The 13,222-nt window shown below is 36.3% G+C and overlaps 1 protein-coding gene across 2 annotated transcripts in view; it reads left to right on the forward strand.

Moving 5' to 3' along the window:
• The window catches only part of ARAP2 (ArfGAP with RhoGAP domain, ankyrin repeat and PH domain 2), a 188,381-nt gene that overhangs the window by 136,921 nt on the left and 38,238 nt on the right, over positions 1-13,222 (forward strand). For both annotated transcript variants that reach the window (XM_029947657.1, XM_029947648.1), the window contains exon 27: positions 13,024-13,163. In XM_029947657.1, the coding sequence (XP_029803517.1) occupies positions 13,024-13,163 (140 nt within the window). The remainder of the gene's footprint in view (positions 1-13,023; positions 13,164-13,222) is intronic.

Genomic DNA, 13,222 nt, shown 5'->3' on the forward strand with positions numbered 1-13,222 from the left:
TCGATAGTTTTTTGAGGAGTCTCCACACTGTTTTCCAGAGCGGCTGCACCAGTTTACATTCCCACCAACAGTGTAGGAGGGTGCCCGTCTCTCCACACCCTCGCCAGCATCTATAGTCTTTTGATTTGTTCATTTTAGCGACTCTGTTTATATATTTTTAAAAGGACTTTTTTTCAATATGATGTGTCTTTCTAAGCTTTAGATAGACAGTGATTCTTTATGTTCCCATTTGAAAGTTCTCTGGGTGTTCAAGAAGTGCAAGTTATAGAGCTCTGAGACTGAGTGTAATTGTCACTTATTTTGGGGTGACACTGGGGGGGGAAGAAGTACAAAATGATACATTCCCAATAAGGATACTTGCCATCCATCTGGGAGAAGACACATACATATATGAGGTGGAAGAAGTTAGCACAAGGCAAACATGCAGGACAGTCTCTGAACCTTTGTGATGTATCAGAATACTTTTATTTTGAAACTGATTCATCTGTTATATTGTCATCAACTGACAAATTAGAAAAAGATTTACTGCCAGCACTGTGCATAAACCAGCTCTGAAAGCAAAGGATTTAAGTCTTGGAAGATGAACTTTACTACAGCTTTTGTAATTGATATTAATAGTAGCTGTTACTATTTGTTAATCACATATTAGTCATCAAGCTCTGTACCTTCCAAAGCTTATTTAAGTTTCTTTAAACTTCCCAAACTGTGATTTAAATTTTCCAAATGGGGAAAGAGAAGTGCAGAAAAATGAAGTAATTTGCCCCAGATGAGACAGTTACTAAATATTGGATTTGAGAACAGATTGGTCTGTGGTCTAATTTTATATATATGTACAGCTCTTTATATGCTAGAAACCTGCTTAGAAGACTTTCAGGGTCTCCAGCTAATGGCCATAGATATAGGAGTGCTTAATTGTACCACAGCTACTCTGATAAATTTATGATTTCATGACAATGCCCTAGTCTATGCTGGCAGCTGTAACTACGATTGACTGGGGGCTTATAAACAGCAGAAACGTGTTTCTCATAGTACAGGGCTGGAAGTCTGCGAGGAAGGTTCCAGGATGGTCTGGTTCTGATGAGAGCCTCCTTCCAGGCTGCAGACTTTGTTCTTCTTGTATCTTCACAGAGTGGAGAGCAAAGAGAGGAAGCAAGCTCTCTGTTGCTTTGTTAGGACAGTGGTCCTGTCACGAGGGCTCACCCTCTGATCTCATCCAATCCTAATTACTGCCAAGGACCCTACCTCCTAGTACCATCATCTCGGCAGGAGTAGGGTTTCAACATACGAATTTTGGGGGACACAAACATTGTCCATAACATGTCCTTTATATCTTATATGTCTCTTCTTCGTATGTTATATTTATGTGAAAGCATTTTTACAAAAGGCAAGCAGTTGAACTGCTTCTATGTCATTCTCATCTTACAGGCATCTCAATAAACCGAACAGGTGTTACTCTTCTTGCTATAGACATTTAGCCTTTTAGAAACCTTGATCTTATTTTACATTCCTTTATCATAACTGCAGATGTTTTTGCCCACATACCTATACCTCTTAAGGATTGCAACACAAATTTACTCCTACAGACATGACTCTGTGATGTCATAGAGCAGCGGTCCTCAGAAGGGTGCACCTTTGTTCTCCAAGAGACATTGGCAGTGTCTCCAGGCACTTCTGACTCAACTAGTAGGGGTGGTGTTCCTGGTATTTAGGGAGATGCTGGTAATCATTTTATAAACCATAGGACAGCTCTTCACAAAGAAGTATTTGGTTCAAAACATCAGTGGTGTCTGTATTGAAAAGCTGATTTAGATTATCTGTGAATCTGTTCTCTCTCTTAAATTCTGTTATTCTTTCATTTTGACACTGAGTTAAAGAAAAAATATTGAGCTTATAAACCAAGTCCTGTCAGCGCTATGAAATATATATAATAAGTCCTCATGGCTTTTTCCTTTTAGAAAATCATCTTTTCAGGTAAATTTTTTATTTCTCTGGTGAGAATTTTCCTTTTTTCCAGTATCCCTCCAAAATGTCTCTAATTCAGTGTACTACAAAAAATCTTAAAACCTGTACCTAGACATAATGCCTTCAGTCTTGTTTGAATGCTAGTGGATTGGCTAGGTGAATAAGAACAGGCAAGAATAAGATCTTAAAGTCTGTTATAAAAAAGAAAGTTTTGTGCAGCTGAGGGTGAAGGATAACCATCACAAGGCTACCATTAAGTGCTATTTATCTTTAAAAAACAACAACAACAACAACAAAAACAGCATACATATTGAGCTGGTTGAGAGCAATTACATCTTAGAAATTTTTTAAAGTTGTTTAAGGACACAGAAATGGAAAAGTGGCATACCATGCATTGGCCATATCCACACCTGGGTCAGAAGATTGGGTGTTATAATGATGCTTCATTCGTCTCTATGTGACCTCTTTATGGGGTATGAGTGTGTCCTTGTGGTGTGAAAGGATCAAGCTTCTATAAGGTCTAGACCAAACATCTGCATAAGAACTGGAGAACCCAAGCATGAAACATTCTCTAGAGTAAAATGTCAGCAAATGTTTTTATGATTCTCACATCTTCTTCAATCCTGTAAAAGGGTGGGAGCCATAACACACTTGCGTGTCCCTTGCACTGTCCCTACCTCAGTTTGCCAGACCAGTATGCAGCTTGTTATTACAATATCTCTAGTTCTTTCTACCAGGAAATGATTTCTCTTTGCATGGAAAAAAAAAAGAAAAAGAAAGAGTCAGGTTTTAGAGTAACAGCATCAGCAAATACATTAATTGGACCATTTCATATTAGTAGCTATGTATTTTTGATCAAAAATAGGAGTACCTATGCAGTACATATTTTTAAAAAGTTTTTTCTATCCAATAAAAATTTTATAAATGTTTTTAATTAGAGCTTGATTTATATTCAGATTGTCAAAGCAAAATAATCTCTTTCATTATGGTTGGGTCTACATCTGTGTAAATTTAGGATTGTCATTTTAAAACAACTCTGGCCTGTTCATTTTTTAAATCAATGTCTTATGTCATGATTTTTTCCTATTATTGTGACTTGCAGCAACCTAGAGCTTATAAATACTTCTTATGAGGGTATATTTTGTGATAGGTTTTAGGTTGGTTAGACATTCCGTTTACTTTGTCTCTGTCTTGGCAAATGTCTCCTAAATCAGTCACAGTGACCACCTACTCTCTGCTCATTTCATCCACTACTCCTTCAAATTGGGATCTAAAAGGAAAGTAATGAAAGCAAATCAAATGTGATTTCCCTGTCAATTTGTTAGCAGAAAAACTGGAATCACCTCAGAAAGACACTGCTCCTCACGGCAGAAATGGAACGCTGTAAAGTATTTACTTTCCTTTCTCGAGATTTTCTTATTCTACCCTGGAGGCCAAGTAGAAATTAGCAGAATTTGAAACAAGGGTAGTTGGTAGCAACCAGTTTTTTTTCTCAGTAGCAAGTAGCTAATGTTTTTAACATTTTGTTAAGATATAGAGTAGCACTACTTCATCCTTTGCACTGTGTCCTCCACCCTCCATCCTCCTTGCCACACATGTTACCATCTCCCTGCCTGTCTGTGTCTGTTTCTGTATCTACAAATACAAATATATGTATGTGCATATGAGTATGTATACGTGCATGTTTGTATATTACATGACTTCCATTTCACTAATTGTGTGATAGACAGATTATAAGCATATACTTTTGCTTGATGTTAGGTTTTCAACACCTACTTGCTAAATCAAGAATTTTATCAAATAATAGGTTTAAGAGTTTAGGGTAGTTGAGGGGTTTTCATTTCCGTAATTTTCTCACTTTAGCTGAACAATTTAAAATGTCAACATCACAAGCAGGAATAGATTTTAGAATAATCCAACACTTAGTTTCTGCTTATTCATTTAAGGTAATGAGGTAGCATACTTTGCTTTTATAGAAGCCTATGACAGTAAATAAATTTTGTTGCCTCTACTGAGAAATCAATTCTGTGTTCTTCAAAAGCAGCATTTTATTTCTTGGGAACATCTTGTGCCATTGCCATTATTGTAATGAGGAGTTAACTAACTTGAAAAGAAAGATGATAGTCCTCAAATTTCTTTTCTACCCTGTAGATTATGACTGAGACATTATGACAGGAAGAATAAAGCTTCATTTAAATTGCCATTTTAGACTTTGTCATAGCTAATCTCATTAGACAGTCTTTATTTTCTCTTATACTGAGTTAAGCTTCAACATCTCTGTCACAACCATAAATGTATACCTTCTGTAAGGCTTCAGAATAAATAATTTTATGTTGAAGTTTTATTTTAAGCATTAAAGATCTTTAAAAGTACTCCCAATCGAATGTGATGCCTTGGAATCAAGCTTTAATGATCTAAATGGGGAAGAAATACTTTTAAGATATAAGATGTAACTCAAATGCAGATCCCTGTGGGTTTCTAAATTTAGATTGCTGCATATGACAGATGCTTCAGAATTAAATTTGCATTAGAATACTGCTTCTGGCAAATACAGACCTGGAAAGTTAAACCATCCACTATCAACTAACTTAAGAAAATGAAAGAAAAGTCCATACTATTGCAGAAAATAGTATGAGTCCATAAATCATAGTCTCCCTGAAAGAATTTACTTTCCACTCCCCATCAAATCTTTTTAAATCCAAATGTGTGTCAAAGTTGAAGATAAGCCTAGTCCACTTCAAATATAAGTATCTTCCTGAAAACTGACGATAGTTTTTGATATTCACCATGAAGCATGAATGTCCTGACTTCTTTTAATGTTAAAATTCTGTTGTGAGAAAACCAACTGGTAAGTTTCAGTTAGAAATCTACCAGGAAACTACTATGGAAAATTAAAGGATTGTTAAGCATTATTTTTACCCACAAGGAAGAGAAAATCTAGATGTATTAAGTCTATTTAAATTATAAGGCTATAAATACAGCATGCAGTACATGACTGCTATAAGCCAGGAAGTCTATGGAGAGCTTTCAAGCACAGAAAAATGGTTTAATTAGTTGATCATTGACATCTTTTGCATGTATCTCATTCAACAAAATATCATTACCTGTTTAGTTTTTCTTACACCTGTTGTCCTCTGTAACAAGACTGTATCTTCTTTTACTCACTAAAAGTACATGTTAAGTAAACTTTTAAAAATGTAAATGAGTAACACTTTGTAACTGAGCAAGCACTGGCAGAATTACATAGCAGTGCAGACTCTAAGGTTTTATCTAGATAGTTAGGGAATGTTTTCCAAATGAAATTAACATTGTATTGTTGTTGAGAGAATGGTATATGGTCCTCAGTTTCTTGATTCGATGAGACATTAAGATGAGACTAGAAGAGGTTGCTGTTTGGGATGAAATAGAGTTGAGGTCACTGAATTCAGTTTTGGATGTCTGGAGTTTTAATTTTTTGTCTAGTGTCCAATGGTATATGTCTAGAAGCGACCTCTATACTGATTGCTAGGGAGCACATTATGTGGGGCATGATTTGATCTTTTGGAGAGTGTAAGATCAGGCAGTTGTAGTGTTAAAGTAAGAATGTTAAAGAACCAAGCATAGAATTACCAGCATTTAAGGCACAGGTCTATTAAGAGAGCCCTGCATGTGAAGGAACAATCAGAAAGATTGTCAGAAAACAAAGAACAATGTCAAGGAATCATCAAAGGATTGAGCTTTAGGGAAGAGTGTGTCTAACAATGTAATGTGGCCCACCAGGTCAAGAAATAAAGATTTATTTTTATTTTGGTAGTGATGGTAGCGGTGATCATAATGAACCATGCCCATTATTTACAGGTGTCTCAGTATAGAAAACAGAATTTTTTGTTAGATCTTAAGAGACCTGGATTATAATTCTAGCCATAGTTTTCTTATTTATAAGATGAGATCATGATACCTGGAATTCCTACTTTAGAAAGTTGCATGAGGGGCACGTGGCTGGCCCAGTCAGTAGAGCATGTGACTCTTGATCTTGGGATTCTAACTTCAAGCCCCACATTGGGTGTAAAGATCCCTTAAAAAAGTAATTATAAAATCTTTTTTGAAAAATTACATGAGGATCAATAAGAAAATACATGAACACTTTGGAAAATCTGAAATATTATCTGTGTGTTTGTTAAGAGTATGCTAAACACAACACTGTGATACTAAATTTCTAAAAGTTTATTATAATTCAGTATAACAATAGAAACAGAATAGAAAAGTGGTTTCTACTTTCTGTAATTTGCTGCATTGTCAGTAAAATGGCATGGAATTTCTGGCTCTTTTGTAGTCAGTCCTTCAGTAGTAATTATGTCTACAGTTTTCTTATTTATGGAGACTCTAATTGTGGGAGGGTGTCAACAGGCTACTAGTTCCACTAGACCTCACTTCTTCAATACAAGTAACGCAGAGGAACATAGACGAGGAATGAGTCTGGGTTCATGTTTGGGTTTTCCTTAAAAATAGGCTACTTTCAAGCAGATGTTTATCCAGTTTAGTTTCTACTCAGTTGTAGAACTAAATTTTACTAAAATGAATTTTGAAGGATTGTCATACAGTGAATGCAGTGTATCAGAAATTCTACTTCCTTCCAATTAAAAAGAATGCACATGTTCTTATGGTTATTTGTCTTTCTCAGTCTGACTTATTTTGCTTAGCTTAATACCCTCAAGGTCCTTCAAAAAAATTTTTAAAAAACAACGAATAAATTAACAAAAGCAGACCTATGAATACAGAGAACTGCTGTTTGCCTGGAGGGAGGGAACAGGATGGGGGGATTGAGCAAAATGGGGGAAGGGGCGAGGGAGATCAGGCTTCCAGTTCCAGAATGAAGAGGCCTGGGAATAAAAGGCACAGCAATGGGAATATAGGCAGTGACACTGTGATGGTGTTACAGTGGGATCAACGGTAGCTATATTTGTGGTGAACATACCATAAACTTGTCAACTCACTAAGTCGTATGCCTGAAACTAATGTAACATTGTGTGTCAACTATACTAGAAAACAAAAAAAAAAAAAGGGAATATACATGATTCTGTATAATCAATGTCAAAGGAAAATTTGCCTAATTTCTAATTTGTAAGAAATTTTAACTATTAGGCAGCAAATATTGCCAAGTATTACTTGGTTGCGGCATATTTTCCAGAGGGTATCTCTCCTGGAAGTTGCCCATTTGTCTTCTGTACAGTTCACAGCAGAGGTGGAGTAACAAGGAATTTTTCAGCCCTGAAGAATAGTGTATGGCCCTGAAGAAATAATCTTTGCCAGCAAGAAGAGAGACACATAGAGACCATGAAAAATAATGGACTTTTTTTCCATATTCTTTTTTCTTACTCAGAACATACATAAGAAATATAAAAGATAACAGTCCGTTTTATTTATTTTTTATTTTTTCTTAGTTTTTTTTTTTTTTTTAACATTTATTCACTTTTGAGAGAGAGAGTGCAAGTGGGAGAGGGGCAGAGAGAGAGGGAGACACAGATCCGAAGCAGGCTCTGAGCTGTCAGCACAGAACCCTGTGCGAGGCTCGAACTCAGGAGCGGTGGGATCATGACCTGAGCTGAAATCAGATGCCCAACCAACTGAGCAACCCAGGCGCCCCGATAATGGTCCATTTTAGTTTCTGTGCATTTACTCTGTGCCAGATGCCAGGTTGAATGCTTTGCCATTCACCATCTCATTTATTTTTCCTACTTAGTCTAGGACTTAACCAGGCCTTCTACACATGGAGAAGTGAGGACATGGATACATTGCATAATTCTGTCAGGATCACTGGTTTGTAAGTGGCAGAGCAAGCATTTGAGTAAAGATGTCTTCAAATCCAGTCCATAGATTCTGTTCTAACCCACCCACTAGACTGAACTCAAGCCTGAATCAGATTTTAGTTTTTGTCAACTCTTATAAACTCAGTCTATAAATCATCAGGCCTTTGGAAGTGTAGTTCTTTCTCTGCTTTACTGAAAACTTTATAGTACAGAGAAAAGTACATACTGCTTGCTCCACGCCAAGCACTGTTCTAATACCAAATGCATGGGGTGAGTACTATATGTATCCCCATTTTGTAGGTGAAGAAACAGATTCAGAGATGACTGCCTGAGAGTGAGTGGAGGATGTGGTTGTTATTTTTTTAATGTTTATTTATTGTTGAGACGTGGGGAGGGACAGAGAGAGAGAGAGAGAGGAAGACACAGAATATGAAGCAGGCTGCAGGCTCTGAGCTGTCAGCACAGAACCCAACAGTGGGGCTTAAACTTGGGACAGTGAGATCATGACCTCAGCCAAAGTTGGACGCTTAATGGACTGAGCCACACAGGTGCCCTTGTGAATGTCATTGTTATTTAAACCCAGCTCCAGAGTGTGCCCGTGGTCACTGTGCTATGTCCGCTCTCACGTAGGGTGGGGAGGAAAATCCAAAGCACACATTGTTTTAAAAAGCAAAAATGAAACTATCATGTACCTAAGAGCTAAATTATTAAGCAAATAAGAGTTCTGCATCCAGGAACTAAATTTTATCTTAGAGTTTAGGACACAAATAACAAGAATGGACTATAATAGTTAGAAAAATCTCTGTGGATAAGTACAGAAGTGGGATGGAGTTTGCATAGACGTAAGGAGAATGGAATTTCTCTCAAGTTTATTCAGGTGATCAAGTTGAGACATGCCTTAGAGGTGAGGATTGGTTTTCCAAACAGCCCTTAAATGTCAGGAAAAGGAGTTTAGAGTTTTTAGAGTATACTGTGCCTGTGAGCAGGGGAGGGGGGAGCAGAGGGAGGGTGAGAGAAAGAAAGAGTGCAAGCTGGGAAGGTGATAGAGGGGGAGAGGGAGAATCTTAAGCAGGCTCCTTGCCCAGCGGGAAGCCTGACATGGATCTTAATCTCAGGATGGTGAGATTATGACCTGAGCCAAAGTCAAGAGTTCAGTGCTTAACTGACCAAGCCACCCAGTTGCCCCAGAGTTGAGACTTTTAATGATAGAAAAGTAAGGCATTAACTACACAGTAGAAAAAGAAGGCTTTAAACGGTGGAGGGCAAGGGGATTAACTGGTTAAAATAGCATTTGCATAACACAAATCTGGAATTATTTGCCAGAGCCATTAGAACAAAGGGCATGGACTTAAAAAATCCTGGAATCCCCAGGTAGTAGGTAGGAAAGGCAGGGGTTAGAGTGATGGCATTGGGAATAAAATAGAACTGAACCCCAAAGGGAAATTCTCAGAGAACAGTGGCTGACTTGCTAGTTGACTGGACATGAAGGATAAATGAGGAGTATATAATTTAGAAGTACCACTCCTGGGTTTATGTTTCTCCTTCGCCCTCTGTCTCTGCCCCTCCTTCCCAAGATCCTTCTACCTCCTCTACAGTGAGTTCTTACATTAGGGTTAGGGACCACTAGTTAGAATTGTTCATTTGTAGAAGAATTTGTGGCTTTCAAATGCTTTGGAAAAACTTATTTTTTATTATTATCAGTTTCATAATCCCAGTAATATGATAGTCTGTTCTGTTTAAATTAATGTGGCCATTCTGTTTTGTTACATACATGTGACTTTTAAGAGCCTTTTTAATTAATAACAAAATTATAGCACAGCTAAGAATACGGACCTTTTTTCCCCCTCATCCCCAGTGTTAGCTTGAAAGACCTGTTGTTCAATTGTTCCTTCCGTGTCCTAGTAATCAACAAGAAAGGGAAAGGCATTTATGATTCTCTAGGTATAACAGAATACTGGAATTTTGTTGGAATGAAAGGCAAAACCAGTAAAGGAAATTGTACCCATTAGGGTACATCCCAGGATCTTTCTCTGAAGGAGTAAAGTGCTTAGGGGAGTGCATTAAATCTTCACATTCGTTAGTCTTTGCAAATACATTAGATGATTTTCCCAAATCTTTTAGTTCATTAATCATTTGCTTTAGCTGGTTTCTTTTTCAATTTAAAGCAAATTTATAGGGTGTGTCTTATGTTTTTCTTTCCTATTTTCTTAATTCTTATTACATAGAAGTATTCCATGCTTATTAACTTATACCATGACCTAGATTGGCATCCTGGACTATATGACATGTGAAATCATTGTTTTTGATTGAATCAGAGGGATTCAGTGTATATTGAATAACTATAGGAAGGGATATAGCCAGAAAGAATTATGAAGCAGAAAGCCTAATGCAAAGATCTGAAAAGCAGAAATTCAAACTCCAGCTCTGAAGAGACATGCAAAGCATAAAACTTACATTTCTGACAAACTAGAGTTGAATTCAAAGCTGGACCGGGTCTGAACAGCAGGTACAGTGGACGCAGCTGGCATGAACTTTGTATTGAATGAAACTCCGCTGAAGCAGAGGACCCTAGTCAGCTTCCTGCCTGGGGCAAAGAGGGGGCAGTGAAAATAGGAGAGTGAAGTACCCCACAGTTGAGGGACCAAGTAGTACTGGACAGGTTTGGAAAATTGAAGGATTGGAAGCCATTTAATTCAAACCTTAGTTTCATTATTTGCTGAGTCACACATGGTGTCCCCCAAAGTGTGTAGCTTCATTTTGCCCTTTACATAGTGGGTAATTTTTCTATGTTTTAACATTTTGAAAGACAGAATTTAGTTGTGAGAGGTTTTAAAAATTCTTTAAAGTCCTTGATAGTTACAAATTTAATATTTCAAAGACCTTTTCATTCTTTCCTACTCCTTCACATTTATTTGTCTCTAAACCCTTCTCCTGAGTCCCTTAAAGTATACTCAATTATATAAATATTATTAAAATAATTTTAACAAGTATGAACCCAAACACGGCAACAATATTTTTTCCCTAAGCCTGTTTTCTCTTTGACCTACAAATGGTTTACTTCGGCACTGGACATCTGATTACCGGTATAATTTGAAAGGTTTATTCGTTTGGACAAAAATGTAAATGAAAAGTACAATTAGAAGGTGTAAATGGAGGGGCACCTGGGTGGTTTAGTCAGTTGGTTGGATGACTCTTGATTTTGGCTCAGGTCATGCCAGAGTCATGGGATTGAGCCCTGTGTTGGGCGTCGCACTGAGTGTGGAGCCTGCTTAAGATTCTCTCTCTCCCCCTCAAAAAAAAAAAAAAAGAAGTGTAAAGGAAATTTGTTTGGTTGAAGCAATATATAATATCTGGATCTCACAACTTGATTATAATTTAAACTTAAAAAAAAGATTTCCCTATTTCTGAAGTAACGATATTATGAATATCATTCTTAACTTTCCTGTTCTAAATCACCTGAATCACTAAGCCTACTGAATGTTTTCTGAATTGCTCACTTCTGTCAGTAGACACAGCATTATTTGTTAAGCTATATTTAACTCATTTGTCTCCAAGGTTGTGTATTACTAGAACCAAGTGCATACTAGACCCTTAATACTTCATGAAGAAATGAATGCTTTGATATAATATGAATTTCACTGGATATTTGTTTTATATGTTTACGCTTTACTCTTATATGTTGACCTTCCAGTTGTATTATAATAGGTCTTCTTTCAAGTCTTTTATTTGGAAAAGCTCTATCATTTGAAATATTTTTCTACGGAATTGAATATTGATTGTATGAAAAGACAAAATTTAGCAGTGTTGTTTAGAAATTAAAGTCGCAAACAACCAAAAAAGAACCTATTTTATAGTATGATAGTATGATTCAAAGAATGTTCTATGTGGCCAGTAAATGTATCATGAAAACTGTTAGGGTTTGTTAATTACATTTGTTTGCAGCATTGGTGATGTGATTACTCTTGGGGATTTCTGCTTCCAGATTCCTGGGGATTCTTGCCCTGCTCCTATTTGAATATAATAACAAGAGCCTAGTTCTGTTTTTTTTTAACTTTTGTTTTCTTATGCTAATTATAGTTGTGAGCCACTGTGTATTATTTGCTCTGTTTTCTTTTAACTAAGGAATTGTTAGATTTAAGACTCAGATCTCTTTTTTCTAAAACCATCCCCTTTATTTTGTAAATTTTAGAAACCGCGCATTACTTAAAAATTATATCACCTGACTAGCAGAAAATTGCTAACGGTCCTAGTCTGATACATATCCCACCCTACATCTTTTATGGGTCTTTATCTAATACAAGGCCCACAGTAATCTGCTGAATATGTGTTATTCTTATTTTCCAGGAAAAGCACAAGTTGACACCATAATGACCATGTCATAGCTGTTTGGCTTAAGTTTCCTTTTTTCCCCCCTAATGCTCTCCAGTTTTTAAGTAGGCAGTTGAATTTTGTCTAGAATTCAAGGAGAAGGTCTTAGGCTGGAGATGTACTGAAAAATTTATACATGATATGTTTATCCAAATACAAGTTTGGTATTCTTACCAAAAAGTATTTTTATAAAATTAGTTGAAATGATTTTTGAATGTGGGACTCTGGTGGTACTGCACATGAAATAGAGTTGTTGATAAATGTTCTACCTTAGCAGTTTTTTTTTTTTTAACCCTTACTTGGTTCATAAGTATAGAATTCTCCTTACTGCCCTGGGATTTCTTGGGTTCCTAAGTTAGAATCCTGGAAGAAGCCTCCATTTTAACCTGTGTATTTGCATTGATTTTTCAAGACCTGTTCAGAAGAAGTACAATGCAAGTCAGTTATGTTATTTTAAATGATCTAGTAGCCACATTAAAAGATAAAGAAACAGGTGAAATTTATTTTTACTAATAACACAGTTTATTTACACTCACATTATCTAAAATATTCTCATTTTATGTCATCAATATTACAAAATTATGATATTTTTACCTTTTTTTTGGTACTAAAGTCTTTGAAACATGGCCTATATTTTATTCTGACAGCACATCTCAGTTGAGATTAACCACATTTCAAGTTCTCATTAAGCAATAGCCAATTGAACAGCATAGGCAGGCCTGTATATTATAAATCGATATAAATATCCTGAAACATGATGTTCCCAGAAATTAACCGTAGGCTTCTTAATGGTAAGAAACAAGTTATTATTTTGTATTGTCAAAACTGAAAATCGAGAATGTTTTGTATTATACTCCAAATCAATGAAAATGTATCCAACTTACAAAAGTAATGTTGTACTTTACAGAAAGGAGGGCCCTGGAAAGTATCAAAGAAGGAGTCTTGAAAATTAAAGAAGAACCATCTAAAATACTGTCTGGAAATAAGTTTCAAGACCGGTATATTGTTTTACGAGATGGGTATCTGTTTCTCTACAAGGATTCAAAGGTAGTTGTATATTTAGTATTTGAACCCATGTGCATTTTTATGAGGGTATTAACGTTCCC

The sequence above is a fragment of the Suricata suricatta genome, chromosome 1, assembly GCF_006229205.1.
Source record: "Suricata suricatta isolate VVHF042 chromosome 1, meerkat_22Aug2017_6uvM2_HiC, whole genome shotgun sequence".
Lineage (NCBI taxonomy): Eukaryota > Metazoa > Chordata > Mammalia > Carnivora > Herpestidae > Suricata > Suricata suricatta.